Source organism: Schistocerca cancellata, chromosome 2 (genome assembly GCF_023864275.1).
Source record: "Schistocerca cancellata isolate TAMUIC-IGC-003103 chromosome 2, iqSchCanc2.1, whole genome shotgun sequence".
Taxonomy (NCBI): domain Eukaryota; kingdom Metazoa; phylum Arthropoda; class Insecta; order Orthoptera; family Acrididae; genus Schistocerca; species Schistocerca cancellata.
The window spans coordinates 794,143,460-794,167,999 of NC_064627.1; the positions used below are offsets into that span (position 1 = coordinate 794,143,460).

Below are 24,540 nucleotides of genomic sequence, written 5' to 3' on the forward strand. Positions count from 1 at the left end.
CCCGCATGCCCACTATACGCCCTCGCTCAAAGTCCGTCAACTGCACATACGGTTCACGTCCACGCTGTCGCGGCATGCTACCAGTGTTCAAGACTGCGATGGAGCTCCGTATGCCACGGCAAACTGGCTGACACTTACCGCGGCGGTGCACAAATGCTGCGCAGCTAGCGCTATTCGACGGCCAACACCGCGGTTCCTGGTGTGTCCGCTGTGCCGTGTGTGTGATCATTGCTTGTACAGCCCTCTCGCAGTGTCCGGAGCAAGTATGGTGGGTCTGACACACCGGTGTCAATGTGTTCTTTTTTCCATTTCCAGGAGTGTATAATTATAAAATTGAGACATGCGACATATTGCAGATTAATTGCAGACTAAGCGTAGATCGTGTAGGCAGTCAAAACTATAAAAGATACTGTCAGATAGTTGTTTACTGTCAGGTAACACGTTCCAGTCATGAAAAATTGTAAAAAGTTGTTGCAAGTACGAAATTAAATTTGGAAAATAAAAAAGAGTAATGAAGTACGAGGAAGAGACCAAAAACATTCTACGCGTATACTAAGTCCTCAAAAGGAGCACAGAAATAATTGTCTCTAAAATATAATTTCTCCTTAATTATAGACGAAGGTTTACTTTTATGATGAGCACAAATTTCTATCCCTTGCATTGTATTCAATAAAAATCCTTTCGGTGATTTTGGAGAACTTTCACGTTATTGTTTATAGATCGTTCACAATGGCTGTCATGTATCACGTATTGATCAAATACCGATTTATTACGAGACTTACCTGAAGTGTGATCCTTACAACGAACGCCCATCTCGCTACTTCCACGCCGCTTACATGGTAACCATCGACGTCAGTCAAGTTTTATTTTTGTTGGCACCAAGATCTACGAGTAGTTTGCAATATCTGATTTGCACCTCTATGTACCTTTCTGCATCCTAGTACATTTTAACTTCAGTCGCTGTCGGAGCTCTGAATCTATCTTCTGCTGGATGGTACAGGTCGAAACTTTCATGCCGTCTGCATCGGAGCCTTCGGCATCACTCAAGTCTGTCTTTGTTAGCATACGATCTACGAGCTTTCTGCAAAGCCCCACAGATGGTGATCTATACTCTCATTGCGGATTATCAATGTTGATCTCTCTTGTATGTATTTTTGTCAAATCTTGACGATATACTTTTTACAGCAGCTAATGTACCGTCTTCTGCAATTGTTAATAACCATAGTAAAACTATTCTGTCTATATCGTATTGTAATAACAGTTTTACTTCTCGTATTCCTGATCGACTATTACTGACGTAATGCGGTATGCGGTGGGAGGAACATCACATATTTAAGGAACAATTCAGTTACTCACAATTAATAAAATATTCCGGGCTATTATGCCGTGGTCGAAGGGGTTTCACTTTAAAACCCGACGTTTCGTCCCCATCTGCGGTGGACATTGTCAAGGAGGGCTTTGTCGAATGTCCGATTCACCCTGGCTCGCTACTGACTACAGCAAAACTTCGTTACCGTGAGCTTCCGCCCAGTGGCGTGACATCACATGTTTTGAATACGCGAGCGCAATTAGCCTTTGACTGCCGTCGTTCCCTGTTACTATGGTGGAAGAATGGTACACATCTTCTTCAGCAACAGAATCCAAATTTCATTAAATTTTACGCCCTCCTCCGTCCTATTGAAATTCCTGAGGTGTTCCACAATCTCTATGGCCTCTCTGTATAGCCTTTCGTCATATCCGCTTTTAACGTGAAATCCGTTCGACCACGGCATAATAGGCCGGAATATTTTATTAATTGTGACAATTACGACCGTGAAAGTTTACATTTTACAATTCCGTTACTCTCCTCATCAGTTGACGATCGTGCATCTGTGATAAGTGCATGAACTGTTAAGCCGAGTATGCGACAGTTCTCGCATTTATAATCTCGTGCTTTTTTGGGAATGGTGTGAATGACGGTTTTCTTTAAGTCTGGTGGTATTTCGCCAGTCTCATAGATTCTACACAGCAACGTGAATAGTCGTGTTTTCGCGCATTCCCCGAATAATTTTAGAAATTCCGAAGGAAAGTTATCCACCCCTTCTGCCTTATTTTATCTCCAGTCTTCCAAAGCTCATTTAAATTATGACTCTAATGCGGGGGTCCCTATCTCTCCAGTTTCCCCTTCTCCAACGTCATTAGAGAATTCCTTTGCCTCATGCAAATCTTCAAAGTAATCTATCCACCTATCTGCTCTCCCCTCTGCACTCTTCATGCTGCTGTAATTGCTTTTAATTTCATCGAAGGTTATTTCTACTTCTCTATATGCTGAGTCGGTACTTCTGACGATAATTTCTTTTTCAATTTCTACACAATTTTCCTGCAGCCATTTCGCATCTGCGTCCCTCTATTTTCTCGTTATTTCATTCCTAAGAGATTTATATTACTGGAGGCCTATTCCTGCCGTACGCGGAACGTTTTTGTGTTTCTTTCTTTCGCCGATGAATTTGAGTATTTCTTCTGTTACCCAAGGTTACTTCTCAGTTACCTTCCTAGCAACTGTGTCTCTGTTTCCAACATCTGTGATTGCCCTTTCCTTTAAGAGATGTGAACTGCTCTTCAAGCGAAGTGCCTACTGTGGTATCCCTTATCACAGTAACCACAACTTTAGCGAACGTCAGACAGCCGGCCACGGCGGCCGAGCGGTTATAGGCGATTCATTCCGGAACCGCGCGACTGCTACAGTCGCAGGTTCGTATCCTGCCTCGGGCCTGGATGTGTGTGATGTCCTTAGGTTAGTTAGGTTTAAGTAGTTCTAAGTTCTAGGGGACTCAGATGTTAAGTCCCATAGTGCTCAGAGCCTTTTTGAACGTCAGACGCCTCTTACCCTTCCTCAGTACTTCATTATCTCACTTCCTTCCTATCTGATTCTTACGTTATATTAAACTTCGACCTAATCTTGCCATTAATAAATTGTAATCTGATACTCTGTCTGGTATGGGTAAGCTTTAATATCCAATATCTGATTTCTGAATGTGTGACCATTCTGGCTGGAATCTTCCCGTGTGTCCGGGCATTCCCCACGTACACCCCATCCTCAGACTATTCTACTACACTCCTGGAAATTGAAATAAGAACACCGTGAATTCATTGTCCCAGGAAGGGGAAACTTTATTGACACATTCCTGGGGTCAGATACATCACATGATCACACTGACAGAACCACAGGCACATAGACACAGGCAACAGAGCATGCACAATGTCGGCACTAGTACAGTGTATATCCACCTTTCGCAGCAATGCAGGCTGCTATTCTCCCATGGAGACGATCGTAGAGATGCTGGATGTAGTCCTGTGGAACGGCTTGCCATGCCATTTCCACCTGGCGCCTCAGTTGGACCAGCGTTCGTGCTGGACGTGCAGACCGCGTGAGACGACGCTTCATCCAGTCCCAAACATGCTCAATGGGGGACAGATCCGGAGATCTTCCTGGCCAGGGTAGTTGACTTACACCTTCTAGAGCACGTTGGGTGGCACGGGATACATGCGGACGTGCATTGTCCTGTTGGAACAGCAAGTTCCCTTGCTGGTCTAGGAATGGTAGAACGATGGGTTCGATGACGGTTTGGATGTACCGTGCACTATTCAGTGTCCCCTCGACGATCACCAGTGGTGTACGGCCAGTGTAGGAGATAGCTCCCCACACCATGATGCCGGGTGTTGGTCCTGTGTGCCTCTGTCGTATGCAGTCCTGATTGTGGCGCTCACCTGCACGGCGCCAAACACGCATACGACCATCATTGGCACCAAGGCAGAAGCGACTCCCATTGCTGAAGACGACACGTCTCCATTCGTCCCTCCATTCACGCCTGTCGCGACACCACTGGAGGCGGGCTGCACGATGTTGGGGCGTGAGCGGAAGACGGCCTAACGGTGTGCGGGACCGTAGCCCAGCTTCATGGAGACGGTTGCGAATGGTCCTCGCCGATACCCCAGGAGCAACAGTGTCCCTAATTTGCTGGGAAGTGGCGGTGCGGTCCCCTACGGCACTGCGTAGGATCCTACGGTCTTGGCGTGCATCGGTGCGTCGCTGCGGTCCTGTCCCAGGTCGACGGGCACGTGCACCTTCCGCCGACCACTGGCGACAACATCGATGTACTGTGGAGACCTCACGCCCCACGTGTTGAGCAATTCGGCGGTACGTCCACCCGGCCTCCCGCATGCCCACTATACGCCCTCGCTCAAAGTCCGTCAACTGCACATACGGTTCACGTCCACGCTGTCGCGGCATGCTACCAGTGTTCAAGACTGCGATGGAGCTCCGTATGCCACGGCAAACTGGCTGACACTGACGGCGGCGGTGCACAAATGCTGCGCAGCTAGCGCCATTCGACGGCCAACACCGCGGTTCCTGGTGTGTCCGCTGTGCCGTGCGTGTGATCATTGCTTGTACAGCCCTCTCGCAGTGTCCGGAGCAAGTATGGTGGGTCTGACACACCGGTGTCAATGTGTTCTTTTTTCCATTTCCAGGAGTGTATTAGCTGAAATTTTTAGCAGAGCTCAGTCTTACTTCTTCTCATTCCTGTTACCAAGCCCTTATTGTCCTGCAAGTATTTCTTGTATTTCTTCCCCTACAACCATACTCCAATCCTCCAATGGTAAGTAGATTTTCACGTCCCTTTATGTACTAAATTAGCCGTCGGATATCCACATGTACTTCCTCCAGTTCTTCATCTTCTACCTGCGACGTCGTTATATATACTTCTGTTGTCGTTATAACCCTATAATCGTCTGATCAGGAATCGTCATCTCACATTTTTCCAATACTCCATATTATTCCCCACTCTTCTGCCTATAAAACCGATTTTCGCAACATAATTTACGTTCAGTGCAATGGTCTTACGCAATCTTTCTCGGACGGCCTGTACCACTCTATTGGTTAGCGTCGGAGCCAACGTCTTGCTACAGTCAATAACCTCCCCATCATCTAGGTACTGCATCCTTGATTCTGCCGAAGAGATGGAAGTCGAAAGATGCGAGATGCAGGCCGTAGGGTGGATGAGAAAGCACAGTCGAATGAAGTCTTGTGAGCTCCTCTCGACTGAGCAGACTTGCGTGAGGCCTTGCGTTGTCGTGCAGAAGAGGAATTTCGTTAGCATTTCTGTGGCGACAAATAAAAATTGTATAAGTGAAAGCTGTGTGCGGCCGGCTGCCACGCAGCGGGTCAGACAGGTTTGCGCGACCATGCTGCAATGATGGCAGACGGCACGCCCAACGACAGAATCACCGTCCTTTCGTTCACTGTCAGGTCTCCATAGACATTCTGCAAGCGCCTATGAATATTTGCGATGCTCTGGCCTTCCGCCAAAAGAAACTCAATCTTATCTCTCTGCTTCGAAAGTACGTCCTTTGCAGACCCCATTTTCAATGCTACGTATAGCGCCGCAACCTACTGGACCTTCATAAAGCTAAAGGGGCTGAAGCGGGAATATTCCACTGTACCCCACCACCAACACCGCATTTATTTCAACCAAAAGTGGCCTAGAAAAAAATGTGTTGCCTCACATATTAAACGCCCCTCCTATGTTGAGTGGTCATGAGTGGCCCAGCCGAAAAATGTATTTATCTCTACACAAAAATATTGTACATCCCAAAGCACTTGAATCAACTGATTCACATACATTGAGGTGACAAAGTAATTGGATAGCGATAGCACATATACAGGGTGAGTCACCTAACGTTACAGCTGGATATATTTCGTAAACCACACCAAATACTGACGAATCGATTCCACAGACCGAACGTGAGGACAGGGGCTAGTGTAAGTCTTTAATACAAACCATACAAAAATGCGCGGAAGTATGTTTTTTCAACACAAACCTACGTTTTTTTAAATGGAACCACGTTAGTTTTGTTAGCACATCTGAACATATAAACAAATACGTAATCAGTGCCGTTTGTTGCATTGTAAAATGTTAATTACACCCGGAGATATTGTAACCTAAAGTTGACGCTTGAAACCTCCGAAGTTCAGTTGCGTGTTGTAACAACCACGGGCCACGGTCGGCGAGCAGCATCTGCAGGGACATGTTTACGATGACGACCGTGTTTACGAGTGTGGCCGTAGTGCACTGTTGTGGTTTGGTCTAGCTGTCGCAGTGTCCGCATGTAGCGCTTGCTGCTATTGTTATTCTGCATTCGTCTCCGCACGCAGACCAACTGTAGTACACCATGTTACCAGACGTCTGTGTAGTGTAGTGTTGTAGGAACTGTGACCATGGTGTATTCGAACTCTGAAAAGGCGGGGATGATACTCATCTATGGCGAGTGTCGACTAAATGCAGCTGAAACCTGCAGGGTGTATGCAGAACGGTACCCGGACAGAGAGCATCCAACGTGCCGCACATTGCAAAACATCTACCGCCAACTGTATGCAACAGGTATGGTCGTAGCACGCAAACGGGTCCGTAACAGGCCCGTCACAGGAGAAGCTGGTGCAGTTGGTGTGTTAGCTGCTGTTGCCATGAACCCACACATGAGTACACGGCACGTTGCGAGAGCCGGTGGACTGAGTCAAAGTAGTGTCATGCGCATACTGCATCGTCACCGCTTTCACCCGTTCCATGTGTCGCTGCATCAGCAATTACATGGTGATGACTTTAATCATCGAGTGCAATTCTGTCAATGGGCATTAACAGAGAATGCGTTGCAGTTCTACCTGTTTACTGATGAAGCGGGTTTCACAAACCACGAGGCAGTGAATCTAAGGAACATGTATTACTGTGCCGTGGACAATCCTCGCTGGCTCAGACAGGTAGAGCGACAGAGACCGTGGACTGTAAATGTGTGGTGCGGAATCATTGGCGACCACCTCATTGGTCCTCACTTCATTGCAGGGGCCCAAACAGCTGCAACATTCATCGCGTTTCTACAGAATGATCTGCCAACGTTGCTCGAAAATGTCGCACTGGAAACGCGGCGACGTATGTGGTATCATCATGATGGTACACCTGCACATTCCGCAATTAACACTAGGCTGACCCTATACAGGATGTTCGACGGGCGTTTCATAGGACGTGGAGGACGCATAAATTGGCCAGCCCGTTCTCCTGATCTTACACCTTAGGACTTCTTTCCGTGGGGTACGTTAAAGGAGAATGTGTACCGTGATGTGCCTACAACCCCAGAGGATATGAAACAACGTATTGTGGCAGCCTGCGGCGACATTACACCAGATGTACTGCGGCGTGTACGACATTCATTACGCCAGAGATTGCAATTGTGTGCAGCAAATGATGGCCACCACATTGAACATCTATTGGCCTGACATGTCGGGACACACTCTATTCCAATCCGTAATTGAAAACGGAAACCACGTATGTATGTGTACCTCACCCCTCATGGTAATGTACAGGTGCGTCAGTGAAAAAGACCAATAAAAAGGTGTTAGCATGTGGACGTAATGAGCTGTTCCAGTCTCTTCTGTACCTAAGCTCCATCACCGTTCCCTTTGGATCCCTACGTAATTCGGTGCTCTCCGATACACACGATCGAACAGCGGAGGAGTGGTACTCAAGCGTCAACTTTAGGTTACAATATCTCCGGATGTAATTAACATTTTACAATGCAACAAACGGCACTGATTACGTATTTGTTTATATGTTCAGATGTGCTAACAAAACTAACGGGGTTCCATTTAAAAAAACGTAGGTTTGTGTTAAAAAACGTACTTCCGTGCATTTTTGTATGGTTTGTATTAAACAATCACACTAGTCCCTCTCCTCACGTTCGGTCTGTGGAATCGGTTCGTCGGTATTTGATGTGGTTTACGAAATATATCCTGCGGTAATGTTAGGTGACTCACCCTGTGTAGATGGTGATAGTAACGCGTGCACAAGGTTAAAAAAGCAGTGTATTACCGGGACTGTCATTTGCACTCAGGTGATCCAGGCAAAAAGTTTCCGCCGTGATTGTGGCTGAGTGACGGGAATTAACAGACTCGAACGTGATATGCTAGCCGGGGCTAGACGCATGGGACATTCCATTTAGGAAATCGTTAGGGAATTCTGTATTCCGAGATCCAAAGTGTCAAGAGAATATCAAATTTCAGGCATTACCTCTCATCACCGACAACGCTGTGGCCGACACCGCTTAACGACGGAGAGCGGCGGTGTTTCTGTAGAGTTTTCAGTGCTTAAAAACAAGCAGTACTGTGTGAAATAAGATTCGAAGTCAATGTGGGACGTATGACAAACGTATCCATTATAACAGCGAATTACGGCGTTAATGGGCTATGGCAGCAGATGACCGACACCAGTGCCTTTACTAACAAGACAACAGCGCCTGCAGCGGCTCTACTGGGCTCGGTTGGATTCTAGACGACTGGAAACCCGTGACCTGGTCAGATGCGTTCCGATTTCGGTTGGTTAGAGCTGACGGTAGGTTCTGAGTGTGGTTCAGACCCCACGAAGCCATGGACTAAAGTTTTCAGCAAGCCTGTGTGCAAGATGGTGGTGGCCCCATAACGATATACGGTGTGTTTATATGGAATAGGTCCGCTGGTCCAACTGAACCGATCACTTACTAGAATTGGTTATGTCTGGCTACTTGCAGACTATGTGCAGCCATTCATGGACTTCATGTTCCTAAACAAAGATGGAACTTTTATGTATGACAATGCACCATGTCACCGGGAAACAGCTGTTAGCGATTGCTTTCGAGAACTTTCTGGACAATTCGAGCGAATGATCTGGCTATTCGGATCACCTGACGTAAAATCCGTCGAAAATTTATGAGACGTAATCGAAAGGTCAGTTCGTGCGCAAAATCCCGCACCGGCAACACTTCCGCAATTACTGACTGCCATAGTGGCAGCGTGGATGAGTACTTCTCCAGGGGTTTCCTGTGAGTTGTTTGGTCCATGCCACCTCGAGCTGCAGCACTGCGCCAAGGACAGGGAAGTCCGAGAAGATATTAGGGTGTTTTCCATAACTTTTGTCACTTTAAAGTATAAGGTAATGGTGAAGAAATAATTCTTGAATTTATTGTCTGCATATTGTCTGCATACCTGCCTCTGTTTCGTTTATGTATATTTACTTCCAAAAAGTTACAAAATAATAGAAAGCATGCCTGGTATTAGGTAGTCTCTAACAAATTAATGTGACAAGATTAACATTTTCGCGTAAACTGGTAAGAAGATGGTATATGGGTGCGAATGGCAGAATCAAGGATTCGGAAGTTCTTAAGAAACTGCCAAGATGTAACCTTTGAGGAAACTACGGATGATAAACGGTAACCAAAACGTGGTTTGAAAGCACCTAAAGGTGTAACAGAATGTATGTAATATGTAGAACTGCGACTTCTTTGGTGGAATTACTTGAACAGTAGTGAACTGCCTTCTCCCTGTGTAAGTTGAGTACGGTGGTATTTAAATAGCTCTCCATTAAAACACGAGTGACTTTTCTAAACGAGAACAGTCTTCTTCTTTTTGAGCTCCTCCCATTTCTTACGCTGATCCCGTTTAATGAAAGGAAAACGTAATTTCACTAAAGAAACAGTCTCACAAAGTAGCTAGCTCGACCAACACAGTACGAGACTCAACTTTTTCATCTGAGAATCCTGCCAAACAGGCTGAAGCTAAAAGGTTAGTTGCAAGACGCTCTGTCAACCCTCGCCCTCAGTTTGCGCCGTCTACTGCATCGAGCGAGTTCGCAGAGTCGTTGGGACGCTGGTCTCTCTTTCTTAAGGAGCGGCTATGCACCGCCCGCCAGGTCATTCACATTTAGAATTCCATATTTTCTTCATGTCACTTAAGGAAAATGCCAGAACTTTTCCTGTGAAAAGGATATAGCTCCTTCCTGTATACATTTCTCTCTAATTTGGTTTTGAGACCCGTTCTTAAATCACCTTATCGTTCATGGACCGTTTACTTGCCGTTCTTGCTTTGTAACGCTGTTAGCTGTTGCTGCACACCTCTCACTAACTTGTGACTCTTTTTGATTTCCATACTTTTATTCCGTCTCTCATCTAACAAAACTGCTAGTTCTTCGTCTCCTTGTATTTTAATAGCTTTGCATCCACGTTTAAGATACTTAAAGCATTCGCTTTTCGGTTCCCGAAGTATGCACATTTCACTTCATGATGTAGATAACAGTTTCAAACCAGTTTTACACGAATAAATCTTTTTTTTTCCTTATTGCGAGTATTGCGTGTTTTTCTGATTTTATCCACTTCTACAACCATTCACTCTGATTTCCTTTTAGTGGATTTTAGTGCTAAGAGTCTGTTTGATACGTATGCCTACTGATAGTGCAATTTCTTATGATCAACCACAATGGTTATGTCCTCGTCTGTTTCATGCGTGTCCTCCTTGGAGTATTACTGATATTCTGGTTTTTGCTACACTCGTATTATTGTCTCTTTTACTCTGATCTTTAATTATAAACTAAGTCCCGTTTTCAAAACAGACTTTTATATGATCGTTACAGCTACCTTGTGTTTGTAATAACTGTTAATTACATCGTTGCATCCGTTTTTGTTACATCTTTCTATGGGACTTCTCTTTTCGTAATACGTAGGTTGGTGAGAAACAGTCTGAATAGATTGTGAGGTTGTTTCAGAGTAGGCTGTTCTGAGAAATAATTGTTTAGAAAAAAGTACTATACGGTGGCCCGTTTCCGAATTAATTAGCATTGAAGTCAGCCAATCAGGCGACAGAGCGTTCCATTTCAAGCGGTCAACGAGAGACAATTAGTGTCAGTTGTTGCGTAGCGTAGATCATAACGCACAAGACTGCTCAGCTCTTGGCTCGGTTTCGATTCTCACTACCGTCTCACATCCAAGTTTTATTTCACTCTCTGATTCACTCTCTGGTCACGTTTGGTGACAGCGTCTGTGGCGGGCAACTTGAATTTGCTTCCGCAACCACCTGTTTGGCTACTTCGTTGCTAATTGACTCGGGAGCGGTGCAGTGTATCGATGTCTTTCTTGACAGTTATTTTTCAGCAGAACCTACCCTGCGACCCCCTTATAACCTTTTTAGACTGTTTCTGACCGCCTTGTATTAAGACGAGACCCAACGTAAATTGTTAGTAATAATGTATATTTAAAGTTAACTACACATTCTGCTAGCAGCCGTACTACATTGGAGCCTTGGAGGAAGATAGTTTTACCGTCGGAAAATAAATTTCCAGATTGTCTCCAATCACATAATGTCATTTATTTGTTTTGTTTTCCCTGTTTCTCTAGAGCCGTCCAAACTATGACATCGGTAGCAGCATCCACTATGCAACGTTTACACCAAATATATTAAACTATGGATGATTAACCTAATATTTATTGTTTTTCAAAACGTTTGCCCCACTTTCAGGGTGACTTTTGCTTTACTTTGTGAGTAGTGAGATAATGAATAGCTTCATAATAACCCATGGAAGCAAGTACGTTATGGGAGATTAATCACAACCACACTTCTCCGAAAACGTTAAATAACAACTTCGAAGCCATTGCTGGCAGAACATAGGTTTCCCACTTTTCTGATTACTTCACTTCAATCTCAGCAATTTTTTCCTTCCGTAGTAAGGTTTGTTGCCACACATATTGTTCTCCGAATACGCAAAGGGTTGTACGATTGCAAGTAAACGGTGATACGAACATGCAACTACATTTTTAAAGGGAAGGAGAAAAGACGTGGTTTCAGCTTACCTCATTAACAGCACAATGACTTTCTTTTTTTTACGATGTTGTTCGGTTTGCTGCTGCTGAAAGAATAGCAACGGCAGTTTGGTTGAGTCACAATCACTTTAGTAATATCTGTTCTCAAATAAATATATGATGGAAGCTGTGCCCTCCTGACGGGAAAACAATGGTAAAATGTATCAGTATTGACAAGCATTGTTTCCTCCCTCATTCTGCAGTGATTCTAGTGTGAGGGTTTGGCGCATAGTTCCTTCGTCGCTACATCCTACGTTTGCGTATGTAGATTCCGCAATCTCCACTGTGACACGTTGACCCGATTAATCAGTGTATCGGAAGGCACGGCGAGTAAAAGACAGCAAACACCGCAGTCTCGACCGGTTAAATATTATTCCTGGCGAAATGAACGCAAAGTAAATTCCTTGCTGTGTACATACGCGCAACTGTTTCACAGTTGACAGATTACCTTTGCAATTTCCAGGAAAATCGTTGTGTTACCTTTTCTGTATCTTGGTGTGACGTGCGACATTCAAGCATTTCTTTCGCCATCATCGCTACCATTATCAACACGATCTGCAGATATTTGATCACTGATTCTTTTCGAGTGTTCTTTATCCTTAGCCTTAAGCATTTTATTTTCTTCTGCTGGGCACCACAACCTCGAAAAAATTGAGGAAAGTCATTATTCCAGTGTGCTGCCTTTTAAAATCATTTTGTAGTTTCAGGCATGACAGTTTCAAAGTGCATCGATAACGGATGTGGATGCACCGTCCTCATCTACTCATCTCGCGATTGTTGCGTGACGAAACAAGAACGGTGACCGGAGTTGACAGTCCTGAATAAAGTACACTACTGGCCATTAAAATTGCTACACCACGAAGATGACGTGCTACAGTCGCGAAATTTAACCGGCAGGAAGAAGATGCTGTGATAAGCAAATAATTAGCTTTTCACAGCATTCACACAAGGTTGGAGCCGGTGACGACACCTACAACAACCATCTGCACGAACAGTTCGACGACATTTGCAGCAGCATGGACTATCAGCTCAGAGACCATGGCTGCGGTTACCCTTGACGCTGCACAAAGACAGGAGCGCCTGCGATGGTGTACTCAACGAGGGACCTGGGTGCACGAATGGCAAAACGTCATTTTTCCGGATTAATCCAGGTTCTGTTTATAGCATGATGATGGTCGCATCCGTGTTTGGCGACATCGTGATGAACCCACATTGGAAGTGTGTATTTGTCATTGCCATCTGGCGCATCACCCGGCGTGATGGTATGAGGTGCCATTGGTTACACGTCTCGGTCACCTCTTGTTCGCATTGACGGCACTTTGAACAGTGGACGTTACATCTCAGATGTGTTACGACCCGTGGCTCTACCCTTCATTCGATCCCTGTGAAACCCTACATTTCAGCAGGATAATGCACGACCGCATGTTGCAGGTCCTGTACGGGCCTTTCTGTATACAGAAAATGTTCGACTGCTGCCCTGGGAAGCACATTCTCCAGATCTGTCACCAACTGAAAACGTCTGGTCAATGGTGGCCGAGCAACTGGCTCGTCACAATACGCCAGTCACTACTCTTGATGAACTGTGGTATCGTGCTGAAGCTGCATGGGCAGCTGTACAAGTACACGCCATCCAAGCTCTGTTTGACTCAATGCTTAGGCGTATCAAGGCCGTTATTACGGCCAGAGGTGGTTGTTCTGGGTACTGATTTCTCAGGATCTATACACCCAAATTGCGTGAAAATGTAATCACATGTCAGTTCTAGTATAATATGTTTGTCCAATGAATAGCCGTTTATCATCTGCATTTCTTCTTGGGGTAGCAATTTTAATGGCCAGTAGTGTATGATTTTTTTAAGTACGGCTGTGTGGAATGACGTCTTTGCGCGTGTTAGTGAGTACAGTTTGCCTCTTGATGTCTTGCGCTACGCGCTCGTTAGGTAATCGGGCAATCGCTTATTAACGAATGCAGCAAAGAGATGTTTATAAAACTGCTTCAGTCAGTTTGTCTAACTTTTATTTTGACCGCCTTCTTTTGAATTGCGTTACAGGAACTACCTCAATATCTATTTTTCTTAGTTTTTTATTCGTCAGTGAACTGATTTTTCGCAAAATGATCTATTTCTTAGCCGTCACTGCCAGCGGCTTTGCCGCAGTGGTAACACCGGTTCGCGTCAGATCACCAAAGTTGATCGCTGTCGGGTTTGGCTAGCACTTGGATGAGTGACCACCCGGTTTCCCGAACGCTGTTGGCAACTGGGATGCAATTAGCATTTGTCAGGCTAATAGAAAAGCTACTTGACTGGGAAGTAGCGGCTCCTGTCACGAAAATGGTTCAAAAATGGCTCAAAACATTTTCCAAACACTTCAATTTACACTCGATGCCGACAAATTTCTTCTTTTCGAAAGCTTTTCTAGCGTCCTACTTTGACCATTGTCACTTATGTTGCCGCCCATGTAGCAAGACTCACCTACCAGATTTAGCGTGTCGTTTCGTAATCTAATTCCCACGGCATCGCTTGATTTAATTCGTATACTTTCCGTTACTGTTGTTTTACTTTTATTGGTATTCATCTTGTAACCTTATTTCCTGACACTACACATTCTGTTCAAATGTTCTTCCAAGTACTAGGGTGTTTGTTACTAAACAGCAATATTATAAGAAATATCTAAGTTTTTGTTTCTTCTCTCAGAATATTAAAATTCTTTCCATGTTACTGCGTGGTTTGCCGGCTGTTGTGGCCGAGTGGTTCTAGGCGCTTGAGTCCGCAACAGCGCTGCTGCTATGGTCGAATCCTGCCTCGGGCATGAATGAGTGTGCTGTACTTAGGTTAGTTAGGTCTAAGTAGTTCTAAGTCTAGGGGACTGGTGACCTTAGATGTTAAGTCCCATAGTGCTCAGAGTTATTTGAACCATTTGAGCGGCTTGGTTTCCTTCACAGCTTACTCAGTGTACAGTTAAAGTATTATCAGGGATAGTCTAAAAACCCTGTCTCACTCCGATATGCTTTTTGTACAAGGTGTGTATAATGTTTCGCTCCGCATGACATTGCAGAGACGGCCGTGGTGGCGCTAACGTCTACGACGGCGTCCTCGGTGTCGCCGACGCCGCTGTCCACCGTGCCTGGAGACTACGACACGGACGGCGTGCAGAAGGTGTCCAAGTCCACGCGGCACCTGGCGCTGGCAGAGGCAGTGGCGGGGGCGGCGGGGGCGGTCAGCCACCAGCAGTACCTGCTGCCGGACACCGGGGCCGGCCTCACGTCGGCGTCGCTCTACCGGGGGCTCTCCGACCATCCGGACACTGGTGAGCACATGAGACACCTCAGCAACGAATAAGGGAACATACAGAAATCACTGTTTGTCTCCGTCACTCAGTTACTGGTGTCTTGTAATTGTAATGAACGCTCCTCTCTTTTCAGAGATGTATTTCGACCACTCGATCTGTCCTACTGAAAACTTGAAATTTCGCGTAACACAAGTTGATTCTTGAGACACATTGCTCGCCCTATACGTACATGAAATACTGAATAACGTAGACAGAGTCGGACAGGGTGAGGCCAAGTTCCTTGACTTCCTCAAGGCATTAGATACAGTTCTGCCCTCTCGTTTAGTGGATATAATTCGAGAGTACCGAGCATCGGTAAGATTTGTTATTCGATTCACTACTTATACAGGTGGAATTGAATACGTTATTGTAAAGTGACGAAATCAATAGCTGTAAAGGTAATTTTGGCCAATGCTGTTCAACACATACGTAGGAAGTTCAAATAACGGGTTTGCTGCCGGGCACGTCGTCGACCACCGCCGATATTTCGGCAGGAGCACACCCCGCCATTCTAAAGGCACAACTGCAAGGAGGAAGCAATGTGCAGGGGAATTTAATACCTCGATTCACAGTGGAGAAACAAGGAAGAAACCACACACAGAACAAGTAACCGCAGAGTCAACACACAACCAAAGATAACCAACATCAGAAATATCGGTTAGTGACTATTAATCAACAGGTGGGATAGCACTAATTCTGTCCCTCTGTTTTTTTATGAGAGACACAGCCGGATTCCAAGCAGCATTTAAACAAAATCCACCATCTCTAATTATAAGGTTGCTTGATATTTTAATTTCAACAGCTTCCTTAATAACACTATCCCAATAGCTGGACGTGCAAGCCAGCTATTCCAGCTATTGGTATAGTGTTATTAAGGAAGCTGTTGAAATCAGACTATCAAGCAACCTTATAAACAGAGATGGTGGATTTTGTTTACATGCTGTAGGAATCCGGCTCTGTCTCTCATCAAAAAACAGATGGACAGGATTGGTGCTACCTAACCTGTTGATTAATAGTCACTGTCGATATTTCTGATGTTGGTTATCTTTGGTTGTGTGTTGACTCTGCGGTTACTTGCTCTGTGTATGGTTTTTTCCTTGTTTCTCCTCTGTGAGCCGAGATATTAAATTCCCTTGCACATTGCTTCCTCCTTGCAGTTGTGCCTTGAGAATGGCAGCGTGTGCTGCTGTCGAAATATCGGCGGTGGTCGACGTCACCCGGCAGCAAACCCGTAAGTTATCTGAACATCCAATTCGCCAGGAAACGTTAAGGTCTCACATATGCAGGAAAATTATCAACTATGATCGTTTTGATGATCCAGCTGTTACGGTGTGGGGAGGCATAAGTTTGGACAGGCATACTGACCTCAAAATCTTTGAACACAGTACATTTACCGGTCAACGTTATTCCCATGTGCGTCAATTCAGTAGTGCATTCACAAGTGACTTTCATTTTTGTGGACGACAGTGCGCTACCGCATCGGACAGCGCAGACTTAGGAGCTCTTGGAACGAGAGGATATCCAGCGAATATTTCTTGTTGTCCGGTGTTCTTAATCAGCATGTTTTATGGACTGGAGAAACATCCAAACCCTGAGTTCATGAGGCTCAGCAATATTACACATCGGCAACATGAGTCGAACGCAGATAAGTACCTTTTGCGTCTGTTGTTTTTACGGGAAGTGTTATCGGTCAAACCCGTGACCGATGCCTCAACTTGTCGACACAGACAGGTACACACTATGACCATGTTCCAGACAGGAATGTGGACAAAGTTTCTCCATTCATTAACTCCGACGCAAAGGTGCAATATTGAGAGAGAAAAAGGATTTCAGCTGTTGAACGGTGGGAGAGACTGTGTAGAAGGCATGATACATTCATAGTCTCTAGCAGGCAGACGAGCTGCTACTGACGAAACAAAAAACTAAAACGGGATCGATTTAGAAGACATAAGATATCCTATCAAAATAGGAATAATGGAAAGATGAAATTCATTCGGAATTTCTAAAATGACTTTGGTAAGAGTCAAGAAAACGATTACTCAAGTTACTGTGGAGGATCTGTGGGACTCGGGCCTACAATTAGACACACGGTGGACAACCGTACGTTGTCCTGACTACCAAGTTCTCTACAGAGATGTTCTAATATTCCTGTTAATACTTGGCTACTATGAAAATATGTAGCTTAAGCGACACGCAGCACTGAAGATCTCTTCAAAGCTCGTTGTTTTTTGCATAATATCTAGTGAAAAAGTGACGGGACATGAGACGTCAACGACTGCAAGTGTTACCATTGTGGATACCGTGTCTGGTCTGAAATCATATCTAAGGCTCTGTTCTTTACACAGAAAATTAACTGCTATTTTAGACATATGGAAAAATGGAAATTAAGTCCCATGCTTCTTGACAGAGCGTAGGGGAACGATGCGAGAGACCCGCACCGCCGTATTAGCCAAGGTCCTAATGAAGGTGGTTTGCCGTTGCTTTCCTCCGATCGTAATGGGAATGAATGATGATGAAGACGACACAACAACACCCAGTCATCTCGCAGCAGGTGAAAATCCTTAACCTCGCCGGGAATCGAACTGAGGACCCCGTGCTCGGAAAGTGAGAACGCTACCGCGAGACCACTAGCTGCGTAGCAGGACTTATACAGGGTGTTACAAAAAGGTACAGCCAAACTTTCAGGAAATATTCCTCACACACAAATAAAGAAAAGATGTTATGTGGACATGTGTCCGGAAACGCTTAATTTCCATGTTAGAGCTCGTTTCGTCAGTATGTACTGTACTTCCTCGATTCACCGCCAGTTGGCCCAATTGAAGGAAGGTAATGTTGACTGCGGTGCTTGTGTTGACATGCGACTCATTGCTCTACAGTACTAGCATCAAGCACATCAGTACGTAGCAGCAACAGGTTAGTGTTCATCACGAACGTGGTTTTGCAGTCAGTGCAATGTTTACAAATGCGGAGTTGGCAGCTGCCCATTTGATGTATGGATTAGCATGGGGCAATAGCCGTGGCGCGGTACGTTTGTATCGAGACAGATTTCCAGAACGAAGGTGTCCTGACGTTCGAAGCAATTGATCGGCGTCTTAGGGAGCACGGAACATTCCAGCCTATGACTCGCGACTGGGGAAGACCTAGAACGACGAGGACACCTGCAGTGGACGAGGCAATTCTTCGTACAGTTGACGGTAACCCTAATGTCAGCGTCAGAGAAGTTGCTCCTGTACAAGGTAACGTTGACCACGTCACTGTATGGACAGTGCTACGGGAGAACCAGTTGTTTCCGTACCATGTACAGCGTGTGCAGGCACTATCAGCAGCTGATTGGCCTCAACGGGTACACTTCTGCGAATGGTTCATCCAACAATGTGTCAATCCTCATTTCAGTGGAAATGTTCTCTTTACGGATGAGGCTTCATTCCAACCTGATCAAATTGTAAATTTTCACAATCAACAAGTGTGGGCTGACGAGAATCCGCACGCAATTGTGCAATCACGTCATCAACACAGATTTTTTGTGAACGTTTGGGCAGGCATTGTTGATCATGTAACCCCATGTTCTTCCACCTACGCTCAATGGAGCACGTTACCATGGTTTCATACGGAGTACTCTACCTGTGCTGCTAAAATATGTGCCTTTACAAGTACGACACAACATGTGGTTCATGCACGATGGAGCTCCTGCACATTTCAGTCGAAGTGTTCGTACGCTTCGCAACAACAGATTCGGTGACCGGTGGATTGGTAGAGGCGGACCAATTCCATGGCCTCCACGCTGTCCTGACCTCAACCCTCTTGACTTTCATTTATGGGGGCATTTGAAAGCTCTTGTCTACGCTACCCCGGTACCAAGTGTAGAGACTCTTCGTGCTCGTATTGTGGACGGCTGTGATACAATACGCTATTCTCCAGGGCTACATCAGCGCATCAGTGATTCCATGCGACGGAGGGTGGATGCATGTATCCTCGCTAACGGAGGACATTTTGAACATTTCCTGTAACAAAGTGTTTGAAGTCACGCTGGTACGTTTTGTTGCTGTGTGTTTGCATTCCATGATTAATGTGATTTGAAGAGAAGTAATAAAATGAGCTCTAACATGGAAAGTAAGCGTTTCCGGACACATGTCCACATAACATAATATCTTTCTTTGTGTGTGAGGAATGTTGCCTGAAAGTTAGGCCGTACCTTTTTGTAACACCCTGTATACAAATCTTAAACATGAGAAAAAAAGTTAAGCTCCATTTCAGAATTTATTACATTCGGATTTACAAAAATTTTACGCGAGAATGGGGAAAGTTTTAATTTTTCCTACATTTAATAATAACCGCCGACTTTGCTATATGTCCTTCACGACCAGCAATTCTGGCTTATCAATTACGCTAAATTTTCAATTTCCTGGTTGTACGATGTCTGGACAAAACATATTATTACAAGGGAGGTTACCGTCCCCATCCGACAGACGTATTACCATCCACAGTGTGACACGACGGCGCTCCGTAAGGCACAGCTTAGAGGCTTTTGAGGTACTCAGAACATTGGCACAGTGTCTGGCGATCAGGAACTTTACATCACTACCTGTCCTCCCATCGCCGGTTAATTACTGGTGGTTAAAATTTCTTCCTGCAGCCGGATTCAGACTAGCAATTTCTGGGTCGAGGCGTCAACACATGTACGTACATTTAGAACCTTTTTCTTGGCACGTTAAGCGAACCTAGCAAAGAAAACAAAAAAGCAGAAATAGTTCTACGGAGCACCGCCACTTGTGATCCTACCAAACAAAAACAAAGATCCCTCTTCAGGCGTTACCATCCTAACTACTTCTATAGCCCTCCAACCCCACCCCTCCAAGCCCCACCACACGCACACACACCCAAAAACACTCCTAAGGAAATTAAGTGAATGCGGCAATCGTTCGATCGCCTTAAGGTTGACAGAAATTGGGGACAAGAGACCACAATAACCATGAAACAAGATTTTTTGTTCGTATTATATCCGTTCGTTGGCCTGTATGTGTCGGTCCACATTAACGTGAAGATTATCAAGGAAGCGTCATGATATGGCAAGACAGGACACACTCCTGACCAAGGGGAGGGTCAAGAATGATGGTGTGGAGACAACTTGCGAAGTTTCGTTGGTCCACTGCTACGGTGGCTGGGTGATGTAGGGTAAGCTGTACCTACCATGTCCGCCAGTACACACTGCCCGCTCTCCGTGCGCAGAGTCGCTGTACTCGGCGGTGTACCGGCCGACGCCTGCGACGCTGTCGTCGTTGCTGGGCGGCGCCTGCTCCACGGACGGCGACTGTTCGGTGGCCGGCAGCCGCTGCCAGGAAAACACCTGCCGCTGCCGCCCGGACCGCACCCCTTCACACGATCGCCGACACTGTCTGGGTACGTCTCTCTTTACGTCAGATCACTACTTGTCAAACCTGACAACAATGTAAATCATGCCAGTTAATACACTATTGGAAATTAAGTGAGCGGAATGGACGTTATATTCAGTTTTTGCCAAATTCCAAAGATGTCTAGCCAGTTTTGTTGTTTAAAGTCAAAAGAAACAAAAACCTCGAATGAAGTAACCGTCTGAGGGACGCTCAGATTAAAAGGTAAGTGTCTGGTATCAGGAAAATACTCATAGCTTCAAAAATATTCATCCGATTCCTCTGCTTGAAATAAGAGCGGAAGTTCGGGTGAATTTTACAGTGTCTAATCTCATTAATGTGACCACCTGTCAGAAATCTGAACAACCGCCTTTTGCCGCGCGAGACGTGAAGGAAGAGGGTCAGTGAGGTTCTGAAAGGTACGGACATAGGTGTAGGGCCTTACAGAATCCACTGCCGTGGCCAGCTGCGCTAGGTTTCTCTGTTGAGTATCCATGGCACAAAGAGCCCCATTAGAGTGGTCTCACAGATTCACGATTGGGTTTAAAACCGCGCAGGTTGGTGGCCAGACTAGCGAAATAAGCCGGCCACGGTGGTCTTGCGGTTCTAGGCGCTGCAGTCCGGAACCGCGGGACTGCTACGGTGGCAGGTTCGAATCCTGCCTCGGGCATGGATGTGTGTGATGTCCTTAGGTTAGTTAGGTTTAAGTAGTTCTAAGTTCTAGGGGACTGATGACCTAAGATGTTAAGTCCCATAGTGCTCAGAGCCATTTGAACCATTTTTTTAGCGAAATAAACACTTCGTTGTGCTCTTCGAGATGTTTTACACGCTTCATTGTACTGCTGGTAGATATTACCGTGCTGACGAAAATCAAACTCCATATAGAGGGGGAAATAGCCGCCAACGATAGACGTATACTTGTGCTGATCTATTGTGCCTTGCAGAATGACAAGTTCAACGAGAAGACGCCACGAAAATATTTACCCAGACCACAACGCTCGCTCCTCCGGTATGGGTGTTTGCTGTCAGTGTTTCACAGTGTACACGCCAATGGCCATCTGTACGATGGAACATGAAACATGTATCATCTGAGAAGGCCACTGTGGACGAACAGTTGCCGTATTCTCGTTCAAATTCCAGCTTGCGTCGCCGATTAACAGCAGTCAGCTGCGGACGTCCATATGGAGCAACGATGACCGAAATGTCGCTGATGAAACACTGTTGATAGCCTTCTAGTTTATCTCGGCGGGCAGTTTCTCAACAGTTGCACGTCTGTTCGCCGGTACGCCTCTCGGAGCCATCGTCTAGCCATGTCTTCTACGGACCATAGTTCACCTCAGTTGCACTGCTTTTAAATAGCGCCATTTTGCCGTGTACAGAATACTTCAACCATGGCGGCAAGTAAACAGGTTAAAAACTTAGCAGTTTCGAAAATGTTTGTACCCTTGGCTGTAAATCGCTCCGTTTCCGCAATAGGACAACGACTGCTCTCATTTCCGCGTCCCTACGACACGCTTTAGGTATCCACCACTGATAGTGCTGCCACTGCCGTCTGTGAGTGGTTTTTCCACGTATACGTCGAACACAGGCAGTGCTCATATTAATGAGAGTGGAACATGTAGTTCATGCATCTAAACTATGAATGTTTTCTTGGACTCAGTAGTATGTTGTTGGTTCATGTGGTTGCCTGTAGGATTTCTCTTGTGCAGCTAACTCGCTCGCTAGTTGGCTCGTTTATTATCCAGCAGGCGTTAGGTCGAGGAGGCGATACCATTATAACAAAGGTATTTTGAGTTCTCCGTCTTCTTATCTCATATTTCGTGATGTATTGTTGGGGTTTACTAAAGACTCCGTCTACGTACCTCATTATGCATACCTATGTTGGGGAATGCAGTAACTCGACACACGCTCCCAAAAGCATGGGATAAGTTTGATTTACATTTGGGTGTCTGTGATGCGTCCGGTGAGAGCATAGTAAACATTCTCGAAAGGTAAATGAATCTTTTACCATAAAGATAACTAAAAAGCACCCGGAATTGTACGAGGGCTATTCGGAAAATATGATCCGATTGATCGCGAAGTCGAAACCTCTAAGTAGATAAAAAAATATTTTATTTGCGACAGTTACGTATCTACCACTGCTCGTGCTCCCACCTGCCGTCTCTGACTTCTGAGGATATTCGCCGCTCCGACATAGACATTTTCGAAGCTTTGTACCATCTTTCCAATACCCTCGTCATAGAAGGCAACCGCCTGTGCTTTCCGCCAATTCTCTACGCTGGTCTGCACCACGTTTTCAGCGCCAAACTGTTGTCGTCATAGCCAGCGGGTCATGTAAGAAGAGATGAAAATCAGAGAGAGTCACTTCTGGGTTGTTTGGTGGGCGACCAAAGACTTCCCATCGAAAACGCTGCAGGAGCCCCTTCGTTGCTCTTCAAGTGTGCTGCCAAGAATTGTCATGACGACGGGAATGCGTGACAGTTACGTTATGTGGGCCGCATGATGGCGGGAGGCAGTATTGTTCGCGGCATCTTTACGTGCTCACTGTGTACTCAGCACTAGAAAGTGTGACGTGACGCGATCGACGGGCATAAAGAGACACTGGAAATCTTTGTCGGATATTCTCACCCAATCGGACCTTACTTTCCGAATAGCTCTTGTATATGCATCCATGTAACAGATATACCATTGTACATTTCTGTCTCCATTCATGTAGAAGACGAGGTATTGTGAAATCGGTTGAACGTTTTTAAAACAACCCATAAACTGCGTGGATGTTAAAAATAAACTGAGCGAACAGGACGTAAGATAAAGATGTACCAGAAACTGTTGACAACTAACACCAAACGTACTCAGTTTACGTTATATTCCAAAAGTATCTGGCCATTTCTGACGATTTAAACTTAAATTAAAAATATCGCCAAATGACATAACTCTCTGATCGCTCATAATTTCTAAATGAGTTTTGCCATTTGTTCGTCTGGGAAATCGATTCGTCATAGGCGTCTAAATTGCATCATTGGTACTAAATCACACAACACAAACAACAAACAAAAGAGAAACTGAACTGCCTACAGCCATCGCTACGCAAAAAAGATGAGAAATCCATCGCCGAATTGGCACACTACAAACATTAAAGACAAAAAGAAACACACGAATTTAAAAGACGCTCTGGTAAAAAACACGCAGTGTAATTGTGGAATGTGTGCATGACATCGCAAAAAAGGATCTCCGGGTCGAACAAAACAGCCAAACATAGTTTCTTTGCTCCACAAGGTACTATATAAATTAATTCATAAACTTTAATGGCACATTGAACGCAAAAATTGCTAAGGGACGAAATGTACAGGGTGATCAGAAACGGTATGGAAAACTTGTAAGTGTGTTGCAGGGTAGGTTTTGCTGAGAAATAATTCTTAACAAAAAATTTTGATACGTTGCGCCGTTTCACCTTTGCACCGTTTCCCAGTTAATTACCAATGAAGGTAGCCAGTGAGGCCATTTCGCGCGGAAATCCAAGCGGCCCGCAAGATACAATTAGTGTCAGTAGTTCCCATAGTGTGGTTGATATCGCAGGTGACAGCTCAGCTTTTTGCTTAGGTTCTACCCTTAAGGCCCTCCTATGTCCAGTTTTTATATCAGTTTTAGGAAACCAAACGAGGCATACGTTTGGCGACACCGTCTCTAGCGGACCGCTTGTGTTTGTGCGTGCAACGACCTGAATGGCTAACTTCAGTGCTAAATAACTCGGGAACGGCGCAGTGTACTGAATTTTTTTCTTTAAAATTATTCATAAGCATAAACTACCCTTCAGCCCCCTAACAAGCTTCTCAGATTGTTTCTGACCACCCTGTAAGTAAGCCTAGAAAATGAACATACGTATAGCAGTCAGGCAGCCTTTCAATCAGTCGTAGAATCTGAAATTATACTCTAAGAATATACTAACAATCTCTGGTGAGTGTCTGCATTAATAGACCGGTCTGAAATGTATAAGTAAAATGTAACAGCAAACAAAGATCATAATGGTGGCTGGAAGTATAAGCTACGAAGGCACATGCATCTGGTGCATGCCATAAAGTCTCAGAGTAAAGCACTGGTATTGAAAGTAATGGTGAGGTAAAGGTGTTCCCACCCTAACGAT

The 24,540-nt window shown here is 45.2% G+C and overlaps 1 protein-coding gene across 1 annotated transcript in view; it reads left to right on the top strand.

The window, feature by feature from the left end:
- Nucleotides 1–24,540, top strand: part of LOC126158747 (agrin-like) — a 177,963-nt gene that overhangs the window by 79,192 nt on the left and 74,231 nt on the right. The window contains exons 6-7 of the mRNA XM_049916466.1: nucleotides 14,740–14,991; nucleotides 20,239–20,409. Of these exons, the coding sequence (XP_049772423.1) occupies nucleotides 14,740–14,991; nucleotides 20,239–20,409 (423 nt within the window). The remainder of the gene's footprint in view (nucleotides 1–14,739; nucleotides 14,992–20,238; nucleotides 20,410–24,540) is intronic.